Raw genomic sequence first — 27,509 nt, 5'->3', positions numbered from 1 at the left:
TTCTTGTAGATGATGGAAGTTTCTTATTGTAGACTTATATCTTGAGAGATAAAACATGACTAGAAATGGGCTCCTTTCTAATCCAGGTGAGTAGTTTGGCACCTAAGCAGTATGGTGACATCAGTTTGTAACCTATGGGTACATAATAACTAGATGATGACTTTCATTTTAGATTTGAGTTATTTGAGATTAGCAACATGGGGAGATTCCAAGAGATGTAAAAAGAAGTGATAAAAACTTTCTTTTCTACCATGGTCTAGCCTATTTACCCACGACACACCCTTTATAGCCTCTTATAAGGTAAGAGGAATGATTCATAGCCACAACAGGTAATATTGCAAACAGGTAAACATTATAAACCCAATGACAACCTAATCCATTTACAACTGAAAAGTTCAGTTGAGGGACAGGAATATTTCCAGTTTACATAATCCAAAATAATTAATTTATTTGGAACAACTTAAATTTGTAGGGCACTTTGAAATTTGCATGGGTATTTATAGTCACAATTTTATCTAAGCTTCCTAGTAACCATGAGGTAGAATGATGTATTTTCATCCTGCATGTTGAACAGAAATGATCAGCAACTTGTAGACATTGTTTAAGTAGAGTCACAGTCTTGGTTTCAAGAATGACTTCACAGAGTCAGGTAGGAAGCTATCCATTCTGGACATTAGCATGGCAGTGTAGACATGAGATATTGATGGTGCTCTCTTACACACATACTCCATTAGTGATACAGCCCAGTTTAGAATCAATGTTCATAATTCTTCAGTCAATTACATATGGTATTAGTTTGGTTTTTCACTGAATCCCACTAGCTATACTGGTATAATGTAGCTAAGAAAATAAATCAACATTATAAATTTTTGTCATTAGAAATAGAGCAACTTTCAAGAATGGCAAGTATTTTGTCAGCAACATTTTTTACATTTATTTAGAATACCTTACTCAGTGGGATATCAACAGACATTTGTATTTTTATCTCCTAAAGTGGAACTCAATGGCAAGAGTAAGACCTATTAGAAAGTACATTGTATTATTCATAGCTAAAAAGTCACACAATTAAAAATATTTTCAAATAATTTCTACTTAATGACTTCCAGTGGGATATGAGTTCCCAATAAAATTAGCAACAAAATTCTTTAGGTTCTTTCTTCTTGACTGCAAATTTATTCATTCTTTCACTTGAAAATAGTGCTGTCCTTCTAAACAGTTCTGTCTGAGAGACTTTAACTGCTTGGGAGAAGACTGTTGCCTTGCGTTGGCCTGTCCTTGGGGTCAGTGTGGGTAAAGGTGATGAGCAACAGATGCACACAGTCATCAGACACCATGGACCCCTCTAGTGTCGTTGTCTAGCTCACCACCAACTTCCCTTGGTGAGTGAAGAATAATGGGATTTTTAGAAGAATAACTCCGACTTCCCTTGGAGTGGTGAGGAATAACGGGATTTTTCAATTTGTTCTTCTGGTCTAGGGCAGAGAAATTGAGAATGCTTGGCATTCCATTTGTTTTTACAATGTTTAGTTAATTGATGAAACTAATATATTTTGTTGCCTCCAGGATAATTTTGATATTTCAGTACATTAGCTATTTAATCAGTCATTTCACAGGATCACGTTATCTGTTTTTAGGGACACTACATGCAGTGAGTTGCAGAATTCAGTGTAGAAAAATGCTCTGATAAAATGCAGACTGGTGAATGCTGGTTACCTCATTCCCTGAATAAAATTGCTCCTGATTATCTGACAGAGGCACTGCTGAGAGAAGGACCCAGGAGAGCAGCATCTATGTAAAGGCATGCAGTTAATGCAATTGTAGGTGTGAATCTATATAACTTTAGAAGTTAACTAAGATTCCAGAAACACACCCACCCACACATAGAGACATTTTTCTGAATTTTCAACACCACTCCCTGTGCCTGCCCAAAGGCTCCTCTGGCCCTCGCTATGGCCAGTGTCTTTTGTTCCATCTAGAATAAATCCTACAAGCAACTTTCAAAGACCTATCTCTGCAAACCTCCCCTGAAATAACCCAGTGCTGGATATGGTCTATTATGAGGAAGCATTGTATTTCATCTTTTTAAGATCATTTTTATAGCATTATCGCTTCATGTAAAGGAAAATTTAAGATAAAAAGTATAGCAAGGGTTCTTTTAGGACTACATTTTCAAATGCTTCCCTAGAGTACAACCATACCAGTTGTTAAATAATGCTTCTCTTCCATATAACATATTCTATGATTTCTATTAGAATCAATAGCTAATCATCAATGACTTAATTAAAGCTAAAGTGAGCACAAGCCCTGAGGAAGGGCAACACTACTGTCATTTTGTCACCCTGGAAACCTGCTTCTGTATTTGATAAGTACAGACTCAGTCTGTCAGGCAAATTATTTACATGACCAACTATTCACATACATCTGTGATTCCAATTTTTGAAAAAATAATAGTATGATTTCTCAGTATCCATGACATATTTACTCTAAAGCAAGTCAGAAGAGACTTACTCAGATGGCTCTTATCCCCTGGCAGTACCATTGCTACTACCAGCTGGAGCTACCTCCTAGATGATCCAAATTTTTATGTTTCTCCTCTGCTCCCATTCCTTAGTTTCTGGCCACTATCTAGCCTCAGATAGCTCTTGAGGGCTTTTCTTGCAGTTCTGGTGGGATCTCAGCTCCTGCATGCTTTATATCTTCTTTGGAAGCAGAGAGGAGATTATTTGAGCTAAAGAGGGAGAAGAATATATATATGCTAGCAAGCTATTGTTGACTTTCCTAGAGGTAGAACAGCTTCTTCCCTACTCCTTCCTCTAATACTGCCTAATACCTGCCACGCCCTGCAGAAGAAGCCGTTAAACAATTCCAGGAAAAAGATGATCATGAAATTACTGGGAAACATTAACAAAAAAAAAAGCCAAAATAATTTTTGGCCACAATAAAAGGATCAGAATGAGGGTGGAAATACTCTGTTACATTTTACACCCACGCGAGAATATTGCATTATTTTCCGGTTACCCCTTTTAGGGGAAGTACAGACAAAGTGGAGCACTCAGAAAAGAGTGACAAGGACAATAAGAGGGTTCCAAGCTGAAAAATCTAAGGAAATTAAATGGGGGTATTTAGGAAGGATAAAGAAAGATACAGATGGTGGGGTTAGGGAAATATAATTATTTTCCAATATTTAAAGGAATATCATGTTGAAGAGGAATAGACTTGTTTTAGATGAACCTAAGTAGATCTCGTAGGTGGTCAGAAAGAAACTTGTAATTGTGGGAAGGAGGCTATGACAATTCCAAGTCCCTGAAACATAGGTTACAGATGAGCCCCTTGAAAAGAACTGCAATATTTTCAACAGTGTTCTGTAGAACGTTAGGTCCACTAGATGTCATTGGTGATCTTTGTGTGTGCGCACGTGCATGCACGCATGTTAGTAGGGGCAGTAAGTAGCAGGGCTATTCTCAGGTTAAATAAGTTTGTTTCCCAGGTTAAAAACAGGGAAGTAAATCCTTAACTTCAGGATATTTCAAGGTTCTTAATATAATAATGGTCTCGATATGCTATTATGTGTATTGTAAACATCAAAGAGGCTTCAACATTCCCTAAACTTATGTAGCTCCAAAATCTTTTGTTTTAGATACATCTCTAATCTCTCATGAAGCATCATTCATGAAATTCGATTCAGGAAATATTTTTGTAGAGAATATGATTATTTTATAAATGTCTTAAAGACATTTTCAAACCTGATATTCTCTGAGACTTTTCTAAACATTGCAAGGAAGAAATGTACAAGGAAGAGGGAGGATGTAAGCCACATATATGGCACCTCTGTGGCTTGACAATATTTATTGTATATTATTAAGTTCCCAGGAATTTGCTTCAAAATGTTAACATGGTCAAACAATTTAAAAAGTGTCAGGTAATATGATTTCCCAAAGATGTAATGAAGAGATAACACCATGGAAAATGCTCTTCTAACTCAGACCAATTGACTTAAAATTTCTCTCCTTCCTGGTACTGTTAAAAGATTCTGACTTCATAAAGCCACTGTCAGGAGGAAATTATAGAATTAACAGTATAACGAATATTATTTTCTTACAGAACAGATGACATATTTCTCTATCCTTTGCACCTGCAGTTGTCACTGATAAAAGGAAGGGAAAAAAAAAGAAATCACCTCTGTTAATTATGCATGATTGCAAGTGTCCAAAGACACATTGACATATTAGCACTTGGGATGTTTTGATCAAATTAAATTGTACTTACATTTATTCATTCTGCTTGTTACTGTTTTCTCTAAAGAAGGTGAAATTTCTGAATTTGGCTTTAAAAAAAATCAAACTCAGATTTGGATGCTATAATCACACTTATCTTAGAAAGGATGCACTACGGACATGAAGCTGCACAGAGAACTACACACAAAAGGCCCTGATGATGTCATCAATATCTTCCAGCTTCTGCTGGGCAGTTTGGACTGGAAAAGTCTCCCATTAGAGTGCCCATGACAAACTTTTTCTGAGAGGTAGCTTTAGCTTTTCTGAGCCTTTTATATATTATTCATAGCTTCATGGTATCCAGAGGGAAATCCTGGCTGAGGTAAGACTCTGTGGTCACTGACAGTAAGTCATCTAGTTCTGGTGGCTTTTCAGCTTTGCCAGAGGAAGTAGAGGTACCCCCACATGGGTTATGTACAGTATGCCTAAGCATAAATGTAGTTTCTTTTGTTTGACCACCACAAAACACCCTTAAAGCAGCTGAAAACCTACCCTGGTGGCATTTTGGAAATGAAAATGTGGTTTTAATTTCCTGCCCTTATTACATTTGTTAGAGGACACTCTTAATTCTTACTCTGGGTAAAGGACAGATTTTATGAACACAGAATTTCCTGCCATCTAAATTACACTTGTAGGTTGGATTTTCCAGAAAGCAGACTCTAAGACACCAAGATTTGTGTGCATAAAGTTTACTCTGGAGTTCTCTTGGGATCAGCACCTATGGGAGAGTTAGGGAAACAGAACTGTGTCGAGGAAGAAACTGGACTGTGAGGCAGTCAGAACAAAGGCCTCAGCCAAGACTACAGGAAGCTGTGGAGCTGAGGTGGGGAGGGGCCTTCAGATTTCCCTACCACCGCTCCCCAGACATCAGTCATTGCATGCAGGTTATTCCAAGGAGCATGTGTGACATTGAGTCAGGTGGCTTTCTTTGGCTGAGGACAATTCTCAGACAGGAGCTTAGTTGGGAATTGACAGCCAACAACACTCCCAGAAGCTAGGAGAACGAGCACTCTTCATCTGGAAGGGAAGCTCTGGGAGACTCATCACAAGCATTCACTACACACCTGAATGAATAAAAAGTTCAATCACCTGCCTTGTCACTCAAAATTAGAAAAAAAAATGAAAGTACTACATTTATTTACTGTCTGTCATGTGCTAAGCAGTTGAAGAATTAACATTAATAATGGAATAACAACCTGCATTGAGTTCTTATCTCTTGGGTATTATGCTAAATTTTATATGCTTTATTTAATTTACTATTCATTTTTATTCTCTTACACAAGTGACTTACCCAGGATTTGAATTCAGACACTCTGCTCCGAAGTCCTCATTCTTAACTTCTATGCCATACCACCTATCTATAATGTAGTTTCAGTTTATTGTTACAAAAACACTATGAAGTAGGTACCATTATTATAGCCATTGAGGAAGATGAGAATTGGGGAGGTTAAGTAACCTTCCAGAGGCCACATGTTATTATAACTCAAATATGACTCTGTCTGATTCCAAAGCTCTTGATCTTTCTGCATCAATTGGAAGGAGTCCATCAAAAGTCAAGAAATACTCACTTAGCTTATGAGTCCTTGGGGAGTAGTTTTTATTTAGCCTCATGAATTTGTGAAAGTCCATGGAATATTTCCTTTAGAATTGGAATGTGTGCCAATAAAGAGACAAACAGCTAGTTCATGAAGCCAAAGAGGCTTTATGGACATCTCCTTTTCCATTGTTTCCATGCAAGGCTATTCAGAGCAATTCAGCAATTTCTGTTTGTAGTATTTCAGGTAATTCCGGAACTAGTCAAGATAGGGACTATATCTGATTCATCCCTGTATCCACCCTAACAAATGCCACAAGATAGGTACTCAGTAAACAGTATGAGCAAATGCATGAATGCCATGGAGAGCAGCACTTTCCAGGATCTCACCATCAAGGACCTTTTTCCCTATTTCCCGCCCCCACCCCAGAGTCTTCTCTTCTTAATAAATGTGTATTTTAAAAGCAATGTTTTATTTTCTCATTGCTGAAATTAAAGACATACGGAATACACTAGAACTTCCAATCAGCAACAGGTAGTCAATACTAAACCTAGATTGATAAAACGATCCTGCCAACAGTAAAGTAGAATTTTTATTAACTCATGTGACTATGGATGATGGGTAATTGATTTTTGTTGTGGCTTTCAACATTACTACCTCTTATAGTACTAGATCCAGAACTCTCAAGTGAATCTAACCACTGAGAGCCAAAGGGTAAACCTAGATAGTCCTTGAGATATTTGTTCCAAACAAAATCAGAAATATAAAACTTCCTTTCAGTCCTTGAGATATTTGTTCCAAGCAAAATCAGAAATATAAAACTTCCTTTCAGCACATCTCTTTGTTATCAAATGAAATTTTTCCAAAGAGGGGAAAGGAAGGACAGTGCTACTATAGAAACTGTATCCACATTGCCATGTGTGTACCTATGCAACAATCCTGCATGATCTGCACAGGTACCCCAGAACCTAAAGTACAATAAAAAATAAAAATAAAAATAAACTGTATGCTTTGAAGGTTAATTGCTTTTGAGCTTTGAGTACCCAAATTCCCTATGCATTTGCACTTAGTGAGGGGCCATTTGTGCTGAGGAAGAGACTGTGAAGTGAGAACACTTAATCCCACACAGAAGTGTTCATTATATTAAGACTCCACTTAAAAGAAAACCCATTGTCTGTCCCCTGGCAATCAAAATCTTACTAATATACAGAAAGGTCTCTTTGTTTAAAAATTGCAAAGCTTTCTTTATTCTTTCATTCCCTTGGAGAACTAGAAGACAGATAGTCCCTGCACACCGGGAGGCCCCCATCAAGAGCTGGCTGTGCTCACATTCTGTCTCCTGGCAGGGTTTGTGACTCATTCTGAAACCCTGACTTGGAGCAAATGATGAGCCTGAGGACACGGTGCATTTTATGAACTTCTAAACACCATTTTTCTTGTAGTTTATATGGACTTACTTTAATCAAAAATAGATTTTTAATGGTTTTCCTTGTCATTAAAAAAAAGGGCTGCTGTTGTCATTATCAAAGGAAACGGATGGCATATTTTGCTTTGATTTGACTACATTACTTTTTGTTAAACAAAAGCTAAACTAAACTAACAACATTCTTGACATATAAATAAGGTGAGATATGTTCCATGTACTTCTGAGGTCTTGGAATATTTTCCTTGGAAAACCAAAAACATCTATTATCATTAGGATGAGGGTAAGACTTGGTCAGTTCCTGTGCCCAATATTTTTGGTCCAACAGCAACTCCTCTATCCATATCCTGCCTCTCCCAAAATATGACTGTACTAAAGGCTGTGACTGACTAGTTCTGAATGACCCTGGACCATATCTGAATAATAGTATCAAAGATATTATCACTTGGGTATGTGTTGGCAGTGAGGCGGTGTGATGTGAGTGTGATCCTTATAGTAACCCCAAGGTATGATCTATCCTAATCTTACAAATGGAGAAAATTGAGACTCAGAAGGTTTGCGTAATTTATGTAAGATTATAAAGTACATTAGTCAGGACCAGAACTCAAATTTTTAATACCAATTCTGCTGATGTGAGTTTTTGTTTGTTCTTTTTAAAATCTCTCAGGAAAAGTTGTGCTTGCTTCTGATCACCATTGTGTCCTCAGCACATGAATAATATTTAGCAAATAAGAGTTGTTTTATAAATATTTGTCGAACAGATGTCTTTATCAAGCTATAAATGGGGTTTGAATTTGATTTGTGCAGAGAATCTGGGAAAGTCAAGGTGAGAGGGTTTTTTCCTTTTTCAGTGACAAGGGGAAATTCAGATTAATGTTATGTTTAGTTGTGCCTTTAATTACTTTGTTTTACACCTAAATAGTTGAAGAACATGGTAAGACCTAGGAGGACTTTAGGCCTATTCAGGAAAGCCCAGGTCACCTAAAAGCTTGAGACTTGCTTGTCAGGGCATTGTTTTTCAGATACTTCATATGACTTAATTATTTCTCTGAGTGTAATTTTAGGGGAAAACATTTTTTTAAAAGAACTGTTTTTATCAGACATAAATCAGACATACTGCTTCCTAAACAGAGATGAATTTAGCAAAAACCATAAGCCTGTGTTTACAGATGCTGTGATTTATGAGATACACTTGTCTACCTGAGGTTATTTTGAAGGCTCCACCATTGTTTTAACCTGTAGATGCAAAGGCCATGCCTTTTATCACTGAATGCTTCAGTGCATGAAATATCAACCTTTTGTCATTCCCTTCTTTACATTTTCAAGTGAAATTTCCAAACTTTTGGAAATGACCAAGAAAACACATTTGAAAATCTGTCAGACTTGACTTTAGTTGGTCTGCAGGGGATCAGTTGCTCCGAGGAAGAAAGGTCTATGATCATTATTTCAAACTTTGCAGATCAATGAAGGCATCATTTCTCAGGCTGGGTTTGGGATGGACAGTTATATGGCACTGACATTTTCATAATAATCTTTATCCCTCTGTGCATCAGAGAGTTCTGTAAAAATTAATGAATTGATTTTGGAAATTCAATTTCATTCAATAAAAGATACGCTTCATTGAAAATTAAATGCATTCAAAACAAATTCATCAAAAGACACAACAGTTTTATTATTCACAATTGTTCATCTACACTGGAAAATATAAGTTTAGAAGAGTTAGAGAAGTAGCATATATGAAATGCAGTTGTTATAAAGGTATCATATATACACAAACACATATATTTAAATATAAATTTGACATAGATTTATAATATATTTTAATAAATTTAATTTTAAATAAAATAACTATAATTATAATATATAATTAGATTAAATACATCTGATTATGTAAAGAATTCTAATAAACTTTACTCTTATAAAGATGGTTATGATTACTGCTTTTATTATCATTAACACAGAACCTCCTGACACTATATGTATAATGCAGAGAAAGGCACTTTTTGAATTGGTCAAATTGAAAATTTGTAGGTATGGCCTGCCAAGTACAGAAAAGTTAAAATTCTTCAAGTTGATTTTTTTTAATCACTTTAATCAGCAAAAAAACAGTGAGTCCACAAACTAAAATCTGTGGCAGTAGCCACAGGAAAACTGAGTAGCATTTTTATGAATTATGTTACCGCATATACTTCTGTTCTAAAAGTAAACCTTGTTTCTAAGAGAAAAGCCTGTTCATTTATTCAGCAAATATTTACTGAGTCCTTAGCCTGTGCCATGCACTGTGCTAAGCACTGAGGCTAAAACAGTGGGAAAACAGCCCTCAAAGAGCTTACAGTCTAGTTGGGGAGACAGATATTGATCAAATGCATAAATACAATTCGTTTTGAAGAAGTGACATTTAATCTTTCACCTGAAAAATGAAAGTCCATTGCTCTGGTCAGGACCAGAACTGAAACTTCTCTTTTAACACCAAGTGATGAGGTAGGGAACATAAGGCATCTTTGAGAAAACAAAACAACAACAACAAAAAAACAAGAACTTTCCCTGAGAAAAATTAAGCTGGTCAAGATGAGCAAGACTGATGTGGCTAGAACTCAGTGATTGGGAGAGTGACAAGAAATGAAACTGAAGAAACCTCTAGTGGCCATTGTTCAGGGCCCTGTAGGCCGGTTGAGCATTTTTACCTTTGTTTTAAAAGCACTGAGAGGTAATTGAAACATTCTAAGCAGGAGATTGACATGAAATAACAAGTCAAGGTCAGCACATTGGGGGTTACTGAACTCAATAGTATGACCTGCAAAAGAACTCTCCAGCACTTCCAACTCTGAAATCTTTTTCTTTAAATCTTTTAAAAACCAGTTCTTAACGTCAACACGTCAGAAGACCCTCTGGCTCTCACATCTCTTTACTCTTGTGGCTTCTTTGGAGGAGGGAATATTTCTGATTCCTATACGTTTCCCTGTTTCTCTTTTAAGAATCCTGTAATAGTTTGAAAATTGCCTTTCCTCGGAAGAGTTTCATATTCCAGAGAGGGGCTTTGAGACTTCACATGCCAAGTTTGGGACCTGCTGTTGTACCAACTTACTTTAGATGCTGCAATGGATACTCGGATATTTGCCACAATGGCATGCCCAGGAAACAAAACCATTCCAAGAATACTTACCCAAATGCCTCATCACCAGTCTTGTCTGACAGCACCAGGATATTATTTATCCCCTCTTTTCTGTTTTTGGAAATTGTGAAAGTTGGAAAGAAATCCTGCATACTCATTTTTATATTACAACATATTATGCCCAGGTGTTGATCTTCCATTCTCAGAATCCCCTGCTGAAGTAGTGAATTGACAGGCTGTCACTCAGTGATATTGAGTAAAAAAACACCACTACAGAGAGACAAGCACTCTTCTTATCATTCTGCATATACTAAAATTTAATCCTCATTATTATGCCCACTTTACAGATGGTGAAACTGAGGCTTAGAGTGTTGACCAACTTGCTCATAATAAATGGAGCTAAAACATGAATAGAAACTGTCTTACTCTAGAACTGACAGTAGTGCTATGATTCTTTTAAAATTTCATTTATCTTGAAATGATTCTTCTGGTAGTCAGTAAGGTTTTGCAAGCAATTAGGGTCTAATAAATCCAGCATCTGCCAAGCACGGTGGCTCAGGCCTGTAATCCCCATGTTCCGGGAGGCTGAGGCAGGAGGATTGCTTGAGTCCAAGGGTTGGAGTTTACAGTGAGCTATGAATATGCCACTGCACTCCAGCATGGGTGACAGAGTGAGACCCTGTCTCTAAAAAAAGGAAAAATTCAGAATCTAATGAAAAGAAATATTAAAGAATGGTGGGGGGACATTTATAAGACATCACAGTAGCTATATAATCACATCTTTTTATACTAAAGTAGACCATTCTATAAATAGATGTTAAAATGTTAATATACAAATTCAAAGGGAATTTAATTATCTCTTCAGATTACATAACTCCACTTAGAAATAGTTTCCTTCATGATACTGGTGGATGATAATAAAATTTCCACTAGCAACTTCTTGGCTATAAAGAAAGATGGGGGTAATATGAATGAGTTAAGGCTTTTTTAGACTCTCACAGCAGTCTGAGACGTTTCAAAGAAAGACAAAGAACTCTTTATAGGTGAAGAAAATACAAGTTTCAGTGTCTCAGGAGGCTTTGGATGCAAATAATAGTCTTCTTTGCATAAGAAAAATTTTTTTTTAATTTCTTTAATTGGAAAAACCTTTATTTGCATATAAAGTCAAGCTTAGATTCCACAGCATGTCAAAGGAAGCCCTTAATGATCTGGTCAAACACCTTTTCTGTTCCTTCTTAACTTCAGTCAATCCCCCCACACCTCTAGGGCTTCTGCTCTCTGGTCCTCATGTCTTTCCTAGTTGCATCATCTCTTTCATGCCTATATGTTTTTGCATGTACTGTTCCCTTTTCATAAGATACCTTCCTTTACCTTCTTTGGAACACCTTTCTCTTTTTCTTTAGAGCACCTAGACACGACCAAGTTCAACTAGCTTCTGTTTTGTGTAGTGGTCCCTAAATTCTTCTTCAATTTCTCCCAAGTAAAATGAATGATTTTATCTACTGTGCTCCCATAGAATCCTATGCCCACTTCTATTGTACCATATTATATTGTCATGATGGGTTGACATCTATTTTGCTTCTTAAACTTTGAGCCCAGGAAATTAGAGTTCAATGAATGTGTTGTCTTCTCTTTGGGTCCCAGGGATCATGTTAGGTACAGGGGATGTACTAATGAATATAATATGATTTTTTAAAACGAGCAAGTATTTATAGAAATTGGCATGAAAATGGATATTAACAATGTTATGTGCTATTTACACTCACAGTATGTTTAAGAGGCATAAAGCATAAATAAAAAGGATCTTCACACAGATTTGGATAGGAGGGGTTGAGAGAATGCCTCAGCCAAATCTTAAAGGTAGGGAGCAATTGGGGTCAAGAACCGTATTAGAAGAAGACAGGCTTGAAAAAATACAGAAGCATGAAACCACAGGGCATGTCTGGAGGAAAACACAAGCATTTCAGTATCACTGGAGAACAAATGAACAGGAGGTAGCAATAAATGAAGTTGAGGAGGAGATGGCAGCTGATATGGAGGAGATGTGGAGAAACTCATATACCCTGCTGAAGAGTTGGGTATATCTTGCAGGTGAGAGAAGAATTTGTAGTTGTTCATAAAGAGGAATAATAATGCTCAAATTAATTTGAGAAACATTGTTCTGATGGTAGTGTAGAAAAAAAACACAAAAAGGAGCATAGGGGCATGACTGTGGCAACATCTCTACAAGAGAGATGAGGAAGGTCTGAAGTCTGAAATGACTCTAGGGAGTTACAACTAGCACACCTTCTTCCACTGATGCACAATACATCTTGGTTAGATGAACCCATGGATGGATGAATGGAGGGATAGATAGATGATTTAACCAGTTTTTCTTTGCTATGGTCCAAATGTTTGTGTCCCCCCAGATTCATATGTTGAAATCCTAACTTTCAAGATGATGGCGTTAAGAAGTGAGGCCTTTGGGAGGTGATCAGGTCATGTGGGCCAAGTCCCCATGAATGAGATTAGTGCCCTTGTTAAAGAGCCTTGAGGGAGCTTGTTTGCCCTTCCACCATGTGAAGATATAGTGAGAGAACTCCATTTATGAATCAAGAAAGGAGCCCTCACCAAACACCACATCTACTAGTACATTGATCTTGGACTTTGAGAAATATATTTCTGTTGTTTACATACTATTCAGGTTATGATATTTTGTGACAGCAGCCCCAAACAGACTAAGACAGTCTTATACCATAAAATTTGTTACATTGGTGGCATTTTATTACCACCAGAGCCATCTTTCAATGCATTCTTATTACCTGTCCAACCAGGTAATAAGTATAACCAGCAATGTCCTAATTAGCACTACATCCTACATTCTCAATGGCAAAAAAACAAAAATTGGTTTAGAGAGCAAATAAAAAATGTATTCTTTTCGTATATAAAACACAGATATATAAACAGTTATACAATATATCCATAGTATTAAAATTTTCATGGAGGAGGAGGGCAAATAGGAAACAAATATTCAAAAAAGTTCCTTGGGAGGTAATAATGATAAAAGATTAAGATATGCTATTCTAAATAATTGTTGTAACTTCAGTAGCATTTGCTACTTTTAATCCAGTACAGTGAGTCTTTTTGTTTAACATAATTCTACTTGAGACTGTCTGAGTGTTTGAGATTTAACTTGGCATTTATTGCTTGTTTTGTGTCTGGTATCATATTGACTTTAGGAAAGTATGCCTGAACAGAAAATAGAACTACTCCCATGACTCAGAGGAATGATATTTTAAATGTAATATTCATATTTCATCTAAGGACTACAAGTTATTTTGAAACAATGTTTCATCAATTCTCAAAGCAGTCTATTTTACAGGGAAACAAAAAGGAACACTTGTATTCTCCTAACCTCTCCCTATGGGGATAACAATTAGTTGTTCTATATTTAGGCCTAGAAATTTTAACCTCTGAGTAACAGACGGCATCTGAGGAGTTGTTTCTGTGATGACCATAGTTCTGAGATGTAAATTTGGTTGCTCAGGAACCTCCCATGACCTAGTACCCAAGGAATCTGGTGAACAAGCTAGTCAGTTAAGGCTAATACAGAATCAATACTGGCCTCGGCATCACACTTATCTGCTCTGCCTCTCCACCTCTTGAGGTGGTGAGTCTGTTGAAAAATCCTACTCCTAGGAAATACACTGGTTGTGATACTATTTCCAAAGAGCATCAGCCTTCTTGTAAATGCAAAGGTAATGCCACAGGCACAGCAGAGCCACTTCATCTGTTCTAGCAAGGCCAAAAGAGAAACTTATGGGCTTCAACCAGAGTGGCTGCATACATACTGCCACAGCATCTGTCGTTCTAGTGAACTAGAATACACTGATGTCTGTGCTCCAGGGATCCAGATTTTTCATTTTAAGATAGAATTTGCTTCTAAAACTATTGCTGGGGGGACCAAATGTCTCCACCTGTTACTCTATCTTCTAAAGGCATTGGGCCATTTAGGTCCACATTATGCTCTTTTAGAAACAACTGAGTCCTCCTCTATCTGGGTCTGACAAGAAACTATATGCTGAAAATCATGAATCAGAATTTTTAATGTACTGGCCAGGGAACAGTGCAGCCCAAGGCCATTGACCCAGTGTTGAGTTTCTTTAGATTAGATATACTTTCTGAGATCTTGGGAAATGCACATTTATTGCATTCCCTGCTTCAACATCACTCAGTTTTTCTGTTTCCAAAAGGAGCACGGTGTCCTTCTTTTCTTGATTTTCATGACACTATATGCTCCTGATTTTCCTGCTACTTCTACACCTACTTCTGACTGTCTTCTGTGGAATCCATTTTTCTGCCCATCCCTTAAATGCTTTTGATTTTCTATCTTTTCTTCCCCCTCCTCAAAATCTTTCCAAGTGATCTTATTCACTTTCACAGCTCCATTTGCTGTTTGTGATGACTTCTGACCAACTCTCTGTCCTGAATATCAGACCTATACTTAACTGCCACTTGAGAACTCAACTCATGTGTTCCAAAGTCACCTCAAAATCAACATGTATCAGACTGAACTTATCATTCCGTCTGGAAAGCTTTCACTCCTATCTTTCCAAGATAAGTGAATGATGTCCACCTACCAGAATACTGCTAGAAATCTAGGCATAATTCAGGGCCTCTTTCTTCCTCTCATTCTACATCCAATTCATATCAGATGTCATTTTAGATGACATCTAGATTTCAGGTATCTTTCAGATATATATCCACTGTTGCTACTGCAGTTCAAGCAACCACTGTGCCTCATCTGGATTACGTCAGCAGCTCCTAATTGCAATATCTGCCCTTAGTGTTGCTCTCTCCCATCACTTGTCTACACTGAAGGCAAACTAATTCTCTAAATCACGAATCTAATCATCGTATTCCCCCAGCTAACAGTTTTCAGTTATGTATTTCTTTTTATTTTCAATTTTTGTGGGTATATAGTAGGTGTATATGTTTATGGGTAGATATATTGATACAGGGATGCAATGTGAAATAAGCATACTGTGAAGAATTGAGGTATCCAATCCTTCAAGCATTTATCCTTTGAGTTGCAAACAATCCAATTACACTCTTTAAGTTATTTAAGTATAGTTATTGTTGACTGTAGTCACCCTGTTGTGCTATCAAATAGTAGATCATAATTCTTCTTTTTTTTGTGCTCATTAATCACCCACCTTCTCCACAGCTCCCCTACTATGCTTCCCAGCCTCTGGTAACCATCCTTCTACTATGTCAATGAGTTCAATGTTTTGATTTTTAGATCCCACAAATAAGTGAGAACATGTGATATTTGTCTTTCTGTACCTGGCTTATTTCACTTAACATAAGCATCTTCAGTCCTATCCACGTTGTTGCAAAAGACTGAATATTATTCCTTGTTATGGATGAATAGTAGTTGTACTAATGTACATTCCTACCAACAGTGTACAAGGATTCCCTTTTCTCCATATCCTTTCCAGCATTTGTTATTGCCTGTTGCTGGATATAAACCTTTTTTGTTTTGTTTTGTTTTTGAGACAGTCTTGCTCAGTCGCCAGGCGCCAGGCTGGAGTGTAGTTGCACGATCTCGGCTCACTGCCACCTCCGCCTCCCAGGTTCAAGCAATTCTCCTGCCTCAGCCTCCCGAGTACCTGGGACTACAGGCACGCGCCACCATGCCCATCTAATTTTTGTATTTTTAGTAGAGACGGGGTTTCACCATGTTGGCCAGGATGGTCTCGATCTCTTGACCTCGTGATCCACCTGCCTCGGCCTCCCAGAGTGGTGGGTTTACAGGCGTGTGCCACCTCGCCCAGCAGATATAAACCATTTTAACTGGGATGACATGATATCTCATCGTAGTTTTGATTTGCATCTCTCTGATATAATGATGTTGAGCATCTGTTCATGTCTGTCTGCCATTTGTATGTCTTCTTTTGATAAATGTCTGTTTAAATATATTGCCCATCTTTGAGTTCCTTATATATCCTGGTTATTAATCTCTTGTCAGAGGGGTAATTTGAAGATATTTTTCTCCCATTCTGTGGGTTGTCCCTTCACTTTGCTGATTGTATCCTTTGTTGTGCACAGGCCTTTTAATTTGATGTGATCCCATTTGTCCATGTTTGCTTTAGTTGCCTGTGCTTGTGGGGTATTGCTGAAGAAATTTTTGCCCAGACCAATATCCTAGAGATTTTCCCAAAGTTTTCTTATAGTAATTTCATAGTTTGAGGTCTTAGATTTAAGTATTTAATCCATTTTGATCTGAGATTAAGATCAGATTAAGTATTTAATCCATTTTGTATACGGTAAGAGGTGAGAGATAGTGGCCAAGTTTTATTGTTTTGCCTATGGATATCCAATTTTCCTATCACCACTCACCATAAATGTGTGAACTTGCTTCTGTATTTGTTCTTTCCTGTTGGTCTATGTGTCTGTTTTTATGCCAGTCATGCTGTGTTAGTATTTCTCTGTAGGATAATTTAATGTGATCCTTCCAGTTTTGTTCTTTTTGTTTAGGATAACTTTGGCTATGCTGGGTTTTTGTGGTTTCACATGAATTTTAGGATTACTTTTTCTATTTCTGAATGTCATTAGTATTTTGATAGAGATTGAACTGAATTTGTAGATTGCTTTGAGTAGTATGGACATTTTAACAATATTGATTCTTTCAATCCATGAACATGGAATATTTTTCCATTTTTTGGTGTCCTCTTCAATTTATTTCATCAGTGTTTTATAGTTTTCACTATAGGGATCTTCCACTTTTTTCAGTTAATTCCTAGGTACTTAATTTGATGTGTGGCTATTGTAAAGGGGATTGCTTCTTTTATTTCTTTTTCACATTTTTCACTGTTGGCATACAGAAATGCTATTGATTTTTGTATGTTGACTTTGTATACTGTAAATGTACTGAATTTATTTATCAGTTCCATTTTCTTGTGGAATCTTTATGTATCTCCAAGTACAAGATCATACCATCTGCAACAAGGAACATTTGACTTCTTTCTTTTCAATTTGGAAGCACTTTATATTTTTCTCCTGTCTGATTGCTCTAGCTAGAAATTCCAGTACTATGTTGAATAACAGTGGTGACAGTTGGCATCCTTGTCATGGTCCAGGTCTTAAAGGAAAAGCTTCCAGTTTTTCCCCATTCAGTATAATACTAGCTGTGGGTCTGTTGTATATGGTTTTTATTTTGTTGCAGTATGTTTATTCTATCCCCAGTTTTTTCAAAGATTTTTTATCATGAAGGAATGTTGACTTTTATCAAATGCTTTTTTTCAGCATCAGTTGAGATGATCATATGGTTTTCATTCTTCTTTCTGTTGATATGATGTATCACATTAATTGATTTGTGCATGTTGAACCATCCTTGCATCCCAGGGATAAATCCCAATTGGTGATGATAAATGGTCTTTCTAATGTATTGCTGAATTCAGTTTGCTAGTATTTTGTTAAGAATTTTTACATCAGTATTCATCAGCAATATTAGCCTGTAGTTTTTGTTGTTGTTGTTGTTTGTTTGTTTGTTTTTAGTGTGTCTTTGCCTGGTTTTGGTATCAGGGTAATCCTGGCCTCACAGAGTGAATTTGGAAATATTCCCTCCTCCTCTACCTTTCAAAATAATGTTTTTCAAAACAATTTGAGTACAATTGGTGTTAATTTTTCTTTAAATGTTTGGTAGAATTCAGCAGTGAAGACATAGGTCTCAGAGTTTTCTTTATTGGAAGACTATTTATTATGGCTTTGATCTCATTACTTTGTTATTGGTCTGTTCAGGTTTTCCATTTTTTCCTAGTTCAATCTTGGTAGGTTATGTCTAGAAATTTGTTCATTTCTTCTAGGTTTTCCTATTTATTGGCATGTAGTTGCTCACAGTAGCCACTGATGATCTTTTGAATTTCTGCAGTGTCAGTTGTAACGTCTCCTTTTCCATTTCTGATTTTATTTATTTGTATCTTCTTTTTTTTCTTAGTATGGCTAAAGGTCTGTCCATTGTGCTTAACTTCTCAGCAAATGACAAATTTGTTTCATTGATCTTTTGTATTTTGTTAATTTCAATTGCATTTATTACCATTCTGATCTTTATTATTCCTTCTAATTTGGGGTTTGATTTGCTCTCGGATTTCTAGTTCTTTAAGATGCATCATTAGGTTGTTTGATGTTTTTTTCTCTTTTTGGACATAGGCACTTGTAGCTATAAAATTCCTTCTTAGTACTGCTTTTGCTGTATCACATAAGTTTTGGTATGTTGTGTTTCCATTATTATTTGTTTCAGGAAATTTTTCAATTTCCTTCTTAATGTCTTCATTGACCCACTGGTCATTTAGGAGCATATTGTTTAATTTCTATGTATTTGTATAATTCCCAAAATTCCTCCTGTTATTAATTTCTAGTTATATCCCATTGTGGTCAGAGAAGATGTTTTATATTATTTAGATTGTTTTGAATGTCTTAAGATGTGTTTTGTGACCTAAAATATAGTCTATCCTTGAGAATGATCCATGTGATGAAGAAAAAAACGTTTATCCTGCAGCTCTTGGATGAAATGTTCTGTCAATATCTATTAGATCCATTTGGTCTATACTGCAGATATCTTTGTTGATTTTCTTTCTGGAAGATCTGTCCAGTACTGAAAGTAGGGTGTTAAGGTCTCTGGCTACTATTGTATTTGGGGCCTATTTCTCTCTTTAGCTCTAAAAATATTTATTGTATGTATCTGGGTGCTCTAGTGTTGACTGCATATATATTCACAATTGTTATATCCTCTTGCTGAATTGAACCCTTTATCATGGCACAGTGACATTATTTGTCTCATCTTACAGTTTTTGTCTTGAAATTTATTTTGTCAGATATAAGTATAGCAATTCCTGCTTTTTTCTTGCTTGTTTCCATTGGCATGAATATCTTTTTCCATCCCTTTATTTGCAGTCTATGTGTGTCTTTACAGGTGATGTGTATTTCTTGTAGGCAATAGATCATTGGGTCTTGTTTTTTCATCGACTAAGTCAAGCTATGTCTTTTGATTGAAGAGTTTAGTCCATTTATATACAATGTTATTATTGATAAGAACTTACTCCTGCCATTTTGTTATGTGTTTTCTGGTTGTTTTGTGGTCTTCTCTTTTTCCTTCCTGTCTTCCTCTAGTCAAGATTATTTTCCTTGGTGATAGGATTTAGTTCTTGCTTTTTATTTTTTGTGTATCCATTGTATGTTTTTGGTTTGAGGTTGCTAGGAGGAGTGCAAATACTATCTTATAAGCCATTTTTTTTAACTTGATAGTAACAACACTATTTGCATAAGTAAACAAAAAGTAAACTAATAAAAATATTCCTTAACTTCATCCTGTTTTTAAGCTCTTTATTGTTTCTACTTATATCTTATTATACTGACTGTGTCTTGAAAATTTGTTTAGTCTATCCACTGAGGATAAGAGTAGTTTACATACCATAGTGACAGTGTTATAATAGTCTGTGTTTTTCTGTGTACTTACCATTATCAGTAAGTTTTGTACGTTTGACTGATTATTTATTGCTCATTAATGTCCTTTTCTTCTTGAAGTACTCCCTTTAACATTCTTGTGGGGTAGGTCTGGTGTTGATGAAATCCCTCAACTTTTGTTTGTCTGTGAAAGTCTTTATTTCAACTTCATGTGTGAAGGAAATTTTTGTCAAATATCCCACTGTAGGGTAAAAGGTTTTTTTCCTTCAGTACCATAAATATGTCATGCCATGCATTTCTTACACTCTTTTGCTTGGATAGTAATATTTTTCTTTAAGTTTGGGAAGTTCTCTTTGAATAAACATTCTTTTAATAAACCCCTATGTCTTTCTTATCCACTTATTTAAGACCAATAACTCTTAGATTTGCCCTTTTGAGTCTATTTTCTGGATCCTATAGGCATGCTTCATTGTTTTTTATTCTTTTTTTCTTTTGTCTCCTCTGTGTATTTTCAAATACCCTGTCTTCAAGGTTACTGTTTCTTCTAGTTGATCCATTCTATTAAAGGACTCTGATGCATTCTTTAGTATACCAATTGTATTTTTCAGAATTTCTGCTTGACTGTTTTTAATTATTTTAATATCTTTGTTGAATTTATCTGATAGAATTCTGAATTCCTTCTCTGTGTTTCCTTGAACTTATTTGAGTTTCCTCAACACAGCTATTTTGAGTTCTTTGTCTGAAAGGTCACATATCTCTGTTTCTCCAGGATTAGTCCCTGGTGCCTTATTTAGTTCATTTGGCAAGGTCACATTTCCCTGGATGGTGTTGATGCTAGTTAGATATTCTTCAGTGTCTGGACATTGAAGAGTCAGGTATTTATTCTAGTCTTTGCTGTGTGAGCTTATTTGTAGCCATCCTTCCCAGGGAAGACTTCCAGAAATTTGAAAGATGTGGAGGTTGTGTTCAAGCTGTATCTGCTTCAGGGGGCACCCCAAGACCAGTAATGCTGCGATTCCTGCTGACTTGTAGAGGTACCACCTTAATGGTCTTGGTCCAGATATGGGAGAATTCTCTAAATTACCAGGCAGAGATTTTTCTTTTCTTACTTTCTCCCAAACATACAGAGTCTCCTATGTCATTTTGTGACACCTAAACCTGGGGATGGGGTGACACAGCACCTCTGTGGCCACCACCACTATGATTGGGCTGGGTCAGATTTGAAGTCAGCAAAGCACTGGGTCTCATGCAAGGCCTGCTGTAACCGTTCCCTGGCTACTGCATATGGTTTCTCAAGGCCCTGGGACTGTACAGTCAGCAGGTGGCAAAGCCAGCCAGGTCTGTATCCTTCCTTTCAGAATGGCAAGGACCCCCAAGCCCTGGGTGGGTCCAGAAGTGCCATCTGGGAGTCAGGGAGTAGAGTCAAAAACCTTAGAAGTCTATCTGGTATCCTATTATATTGCAGCTGAGCTGGCACGAAAAACACAAGACACAGTCCTTACCCCTCTTCCTTCCCCTTTCCAAAGGTACAGGAGCCTTACCCTATAGCTAGCACCACCTTAGTCATGATGAGTACTTCCAGACTACCACTGATGTTCCCATAAGGGCCAAGATCTCTTAAAAGTCTGCTTCTGGTGGATGCTGCCTAGCTTGAGACTCACCCTTCCAGGAAGTGGGCTCCCCTGGGCAGATCCAGAAATGCCATCCAACAGTCAAGTCCTTGGAATCAAGGACTCCAAGAGTCTGCTTGGTGGTCCACCCACCATGGCCATGTTGGTACCTAAGGTACAAGACAACCCCTTTACTTTTCCATCTGCTTTTCTCAAGAATAAGGATTTTCTCCCCATAGCCACCATAGCTAGTAATGTGCTGAGTCTTACTTGCCAGCAAGTCTCAGAGGTTCACCCAAGGCCCAAGATGTAGTACCTGGTTATCTCTGCTGGTTATTTGGGGCTCAAGGGCTCTTCAATTAGTGGGTGATGAAAGCTGGCAGGTCTAGGTCCTTTTCTTCAAGGCAGCGGGTTACCTTCTGTCCTAGGGTATGTTTAGAAATGTCATCTGGGAGCTAGGACCTGGAACGGGGACCTCATGACTCTCACTGGTGTCCTATCCTGCTGTGACTGAGCTGGTATCCAAGAGGCAAGATAAAAACCTCACTACTCTTCTCCCTCTTCTCTCAAGTGGAAGAAAGGGGTCTCTTTTGAAACAACAAGCTGTGCAGCCTGGGTTTAGGGGAGAGATGATGCCAGCACTCCCTTGGTTACCCAAGCTGATATCTCAGTATGGACTCACCCAAGAGTTGCAGTTCTGATGACCTAGACTGCCTTTCAAATGTACTTGGAGACACAGAACACTGTAGCCCTCTGTGGTGAGGTTTGCAGGCACTCAAGTTCTGACTGCTGGGATCTGGAACTCCCCTCTGGCTAGGCCTGGTTTAAATATTCTCTGTGTGACCAGGCATCAACTGAGTTAGGACTGGTTTTCATTTCTGCTCTAACAGGACAGCACTGAGTTCAATGACTCACAATTACTGTGTTCTCCCTTCCCCAGAGCCCAGAGATACTCTCCACACCAGGCCGTTGCTGGTGGGGGTTGAGAGGGATGGCGTCAGTGATTCAGGACTGCTTTTTCTATTTCTTCAGTGACATTTTCAGTGATATCAAGTTAAATCCAGGTACTATAGGTGCTGACCTGATTTTTGGTTCTTAAGGTGTTTTTTTGCTATATAGATAGTTGTTAACTTGGTATACCTGCAGAAGAGATGATGTCCTTGCAGGGGGATGTGGAGCCTTCTGTTCCAGCATCTTGCTCAGCTTACCAATTCAGTTGTTATATATTTCTCAAGGCTCTCTATCGTCTGGGTTTTTTTCTCTTTAACATCTTTAAAAGTGCCTTACCACAAGACAGATTCAAGATTTAAACGTAATACCTAAAACCATAAAAATCCTAGAAGAAAACCTAGGCAATACCATTCAGGGCATAGGCAAGGACTTCATGACTAAAATACCAAAAGCAATGACAACAAAAGCCAAAATAGACAAATGGGATCTAATTAAACTAAAGCACTTCTGCACAGAAAAAGAAACTATCATTAGAGTCAACAGGCAACCAAAAGAATGGGAGAAAATTTTTGCAATCTACTCATCTGACAAAAGGCTAATATCCAGAATCTACAAAGAACTCAAATTTAAAAGAAAAAAACAACCCCATCAAAAAGTGGGCAAAGGATATGAAAAAGGGGGACATTTATGCAGCCAACAAACACAAGTAAAAAAGCTTATCATCACTGGTCATTAGAGAAATGCAAATCAAAACCACAATAAGATATCATCTAAAGCCAATTAGAATGATGATCATTAAAAAATCAGGCAACAACAAATGCTGGAGAGGATGTGGAGAAATAGGAATGCTTTTACACTGTTAGTGGGAGTGTAAAGTAGTTCAACCACTGTGGAAGACAGTGTGGTGATTCCTCAAGGATCTAGAAATAGAAATACTAATTGACCCAGCAATCCCATTTCTGGGTATTTTCCCAAAGGATTATAAATCATTCTGTTATAAAGACATATGCACACATATGTTTACTGTGGCACTGTTCACAATAGCAAAGACTTAGACTGGATAGAGAAAATGTGGCACATATACACCATGGAATACTATGCAGCCATAAATAGGGATGAGTTCATGTCCTTTGCCGGGACATGGATGAAACTGGAAACCATCATTCTCAGCAAACTAACCCAAGAACAGAAAACCAAATACCAAATGTTCTCACTCATAAATGGGAGTTGAACAATGAGAATCCATGGATGCAGGGAGAGGAACATCACACACCGGGGGGGTGGGGAGGGATAGCATTAGGAGAAATACCTAATGTAGATGATGAGTGCAACAAACCACCATGGCACGTGTATAACTATGTAACAAACCTGTACATTCTGCACATGTACCCCAGAATTTAAAGTATATTAAAAAAAAAAAAAACTACCTTACCTTTCTTACACAACTTCCTCTAGGTTTTTCAACTCTCCTCTCTTTCCCCTTTTTTCTCTTCCTCTCCCCCTCCATTTCATCCAGGGATTTAATGTTCATAGGTATTTCCCTCAAACTTCCTTTTTAAAACACAATCATGTCTCTGACCTTTTTGTTTATCCTTTTGTCATGGAAACCTGTCTTCCTGCCCTAAGTTATAGTAGTTCTCATTCCAATATGCTTCCAGAAGATGCTGGACATCATTATTTACATCTCCTGTATCTGTCTGCCTGGATACCTTGCTCCTAAGCACATGCCATGATTCTGTCAATAAATGAAAAAATGGTATTTCCTTTGCCTGAAAATGCATTGCATAATCCTCCATCTCATCTACCATCCCACCTCCCACCTTTAACCAGCTAAATCTTCCTAATCTTTCAATATTTATTTTAGGGGGCGTTCTTCTGAAAGGTTTTTCTCCATTTGCCAGGCTATGCTAGGTGACTATCCACTATTATCTCATGACGATGAATGAGCTCTTACAGTGAAAGTCAAATCACACCACTCCTCTGCTCAAGATACTTCAAAGGCCCCCTATTTTACTCTGCGTGAACATCAAAACTTTTGCAATGGTCTGATGTGCCCTACAGAATCTGCCACCTTTCCTCATCTTCATTTCATACTACTCTCTTCTTTTCTCTAAACTTAGGCATACTACCCCTTTAGTGCTAAGGCAATAGCTGGGATGCTTTCCCTAGATAGCCGCATGACTAACTCCCATGTCTCCTTCAAACCTTTGCACAAATGTCCCTTAATCAATGAGGCCTATTAAACTATCCTATTTTAAAATGCAATCTGCATCACCCTCCCCACCTGCAGATTCCTAATCTTCCTTTCTTTGCTCCATTTTTATAGCACTTACTCTCTGCTATCAAAGTACACATTTTTATGACTATTGTTTATTGTCCACTTCTCTTTATGAGAATGTAAGTAAGCTCCACAAGGAAAAATATTTTTATCTGTTTTGTTCACTTGAATTCTCCAGGTGCCTACAGAGAGGACTGGAACTTAATAGGTGTCCAGTAAATGTGTCTGAAGGAATGAGCCCTGATTGTATGTGCTACAATTTCTTCTTTGTCTGCCTGCCCACCACCAAACTATTAACTTTTTGAAGGCAGGGAATTTTACTATTATGTCTATTTACAGTATGTTAGCACATTTCCTCATAATAGTAGGTTTGTAATAAATGTTTGCTAAGTGCATGTGTTCATCTCTGATCTCCCCACTCCATAGCTTTGCAGGGTTTGTGATGACACCACGTCAAATCAGAATATAAATGCAATAATGTTGTTTGTTGTTTTCTTAGTAGGGAAGTGTTATTATAAACTCTCACAGTATCTGGGATCTGCCGAGATGAGGACACCAATATAGTGAACATTGCTCCTGCTGAGTTTCTTCAAAATTTAAGAAATCACCAGAGTCCATTTTACCTTTTCCCCCTTCTGTACCTATACATGAAACATTTATTTTCATAAGCTGGGACTAAAAAGGGAAGCCTGAGAATTGTAGAGCTTGAAAAATAGTATCTTACCTTTTGTGATTTTTCTTTTTGTTTCCTTTCTCAGAGCTCTTCCTGCCATGATGCAGTGGGTCCGCACACAGAAGCCAGGAGAGAGTGGCATCAATATTGTCACTGCCGATTTTGTAGAACTTGGTGACTTTATCAGCACTGTCATAAAGCTCAACTATGTCTTTGATGAAGGAGAAGCCAACACTTGATAGCACTCCTTGGAGTTTCCATGAATAAGATGGAGAAGACTCATTGTATTAGGCATTATCTGTAAACACTCTGATCTTCCTATTCTACTGAGTCTCTGAAGGGAATAGGGCTGGTAGTGGGTGGGAAAAGGGGAAAACTATTTCTTCATTGATTACAAGCATACTCTTCATGACTATAAATATTTCATTTCCCATTTGTTGAGTGAAATCTACTTCTAGTGTTAGGGATTTAAAAAAAACCAGTAAATTTGTTTTTCAAAATTAGTCTTTGTAACGTAGAACTCATGAGTGTTTACTTGATTAGGTTCTCCACTTTCAGCCTAAGGCTCCTACACTGTCTATACCCTGTAACCTTTCTGCTCCCTCTCTTGCTCGCTCTTTTTAATCAGATGCTGTTTGGAAATCAAAACAATTGGATGCCCAACATTTTGTGTATTACATTGTTGTCTTAAAACTTATTTGTTTTGTGGAATTTGGTATAGTACTCTGTAGTCATCTGCAGTTGGGCAATCATAGCTATCTTTTGCTCATAGAAAACCTGCATCAAATCAGTTTCCATGCATCAGTAATATTGGAGGTCATAATCAGTGATTTTTGTTATATGAAAATAATAGTGTTTCACAGTATTTCTATTTAAGGCAGCTATAAATATAGGATAAAAACATTTTTGGAAGAACTGTGAATGCCAACTTCAGAGGGAAAAAATGGTTGAGGGGGTGAAAGAGATGGATAGCATTTTAATTCAGCAATCTCTTGAATAATACTGCCCTGAAAGTACCCAGTAAATGATAAAGTAGGACAAGTGTGTTAAAATTGAAAACTCTGAAAAGAACTCTTTAAACAGCCCTCTTAATGACTCTTTTGATTATTTAAAAAAAAAAAAAAAAAAGGAAGAAAGGAAGGAAAAAAGACTATAAGCTTTCCTGCCAGTTGGGGATTTCCAAATATTTAATCTAAACTCCAGATTTTAAGGAAGATTTTTCAAGAAACTTCAAGTTTTTGACTTGAAGAAAGAGAGAGGCTGGTAGAAGGAGTTAGAGAAATGTTTTTGAAATTATGTCCATGAAATTACAGGGTTCTGTGAAATATCTTTACAAAACTTGAAATCTATGAGATGTGAGTGGACCTCTTTAAAATTGGCACTGACTCCTCACTTCTGAGTTTATCCTATTTGAGGGATGAGAGGCAAAAGTTTCACACACAGTTTCTACAACCTAACATTTAATCCTCCATGTCTACTGGGAAGAACAAGACACAGCCTGAGTGTTGCTTCCGACTTGGTGTCTTTGTGATATTTGATAACTCTAAAAAATAAAAAAATCTTAGTAAGAGCACAATAATCCTTGCCTATGTACTTCACAAGAATATTGTGAGGAATTTTAAAAATTATAAAATTATTTGATGAAATCTTACAATTATGAATTATTTTCATATTTAGAAATAATCACACCTCAATAGTTTCCTAGGATAATACAGTCCATGCAAAGTAGGGTCATAGAGAAATAAAAGCATGCCCTCAGCTTTTAATGAACTTAAATGTAGCACATACAGCTTCATCTCTTAGACTTAGATAAGGAAATTGAATTCAAAATTATATATGTCAAGATCATAAATAATCAAGAGTTGATTTCAAAATTATAAATACTCATGATCAGAAAATAGTACTTATTAGCAATTAAAGAGAGGAAAAGAAATTGTTTATACTGAAGAGAATGTTTATGAGGAGTGTGCATATACCTGTGGTAGACCAAATAGCATACAGGTACACACAAAAATGTGTTTATACATTCAGGTTGTGTGTATACATCTTGCCATATACAATATACCAACATATGCCCACTCCTGTGCAAGCATACAGAGTCAAACATACACAAACACACAGAGATAGGACACAGTACAATTTTTTTCAAACGAAAACATTAATATTAAATAATTTAAAGACTGAAACCCTTAATGTGTGAAAAAGAATA

General features: G+C 37.1%; 1 protein-coding gene across 1 annotated transcript in view; it reads left to right on the top strand.

Moving 5' to 3' along the window:
- Positions 1-26,035, top strand: part of PLCXD3 (phosphatidylinositol specific phospholipase C X domain containing 3) — a 195,626-nt gene extending 169,591 nt beyond the window's left edge. Inside the window, exon 3 of the mRNA XM_012435460.3 lies at positions 25,386-26,035. Coding sequence (XP_012290883.1) covers positions 25,386-25,539 — 154 coding nt within the window. The 3' untranslated portion in view covers positions 25,540-26,035. The remainder of the gene's footprint in view (positions 1-25,385) is intronic.
- The last annotated feature ends 1,474 nt before the right edge of the window (positions 26,036-27,509 follow it).

This window comes from Aotus nancymaae, unplaced genomic scaffold, assembly GCF_030222135.1.
Source record: "Aotus nancymaae isolate 86718 unplaced genomic scaffold, 86718_ANA_hifiasm-v0.15.2.pri h1tg000014l, whole genome shotgun sequence".
NCBI classification, from domain to species: domain Eukaryota; kingdom Metazoa; phylum Chordata; class Mammalia; order Primates; family Aotidae; genus Aotus; species Aotus nancymaae.
Note: the sequence above shows the minus strand (reverse complement) of the source record. Positions and strands in the feature narration are given on the sequence as shown.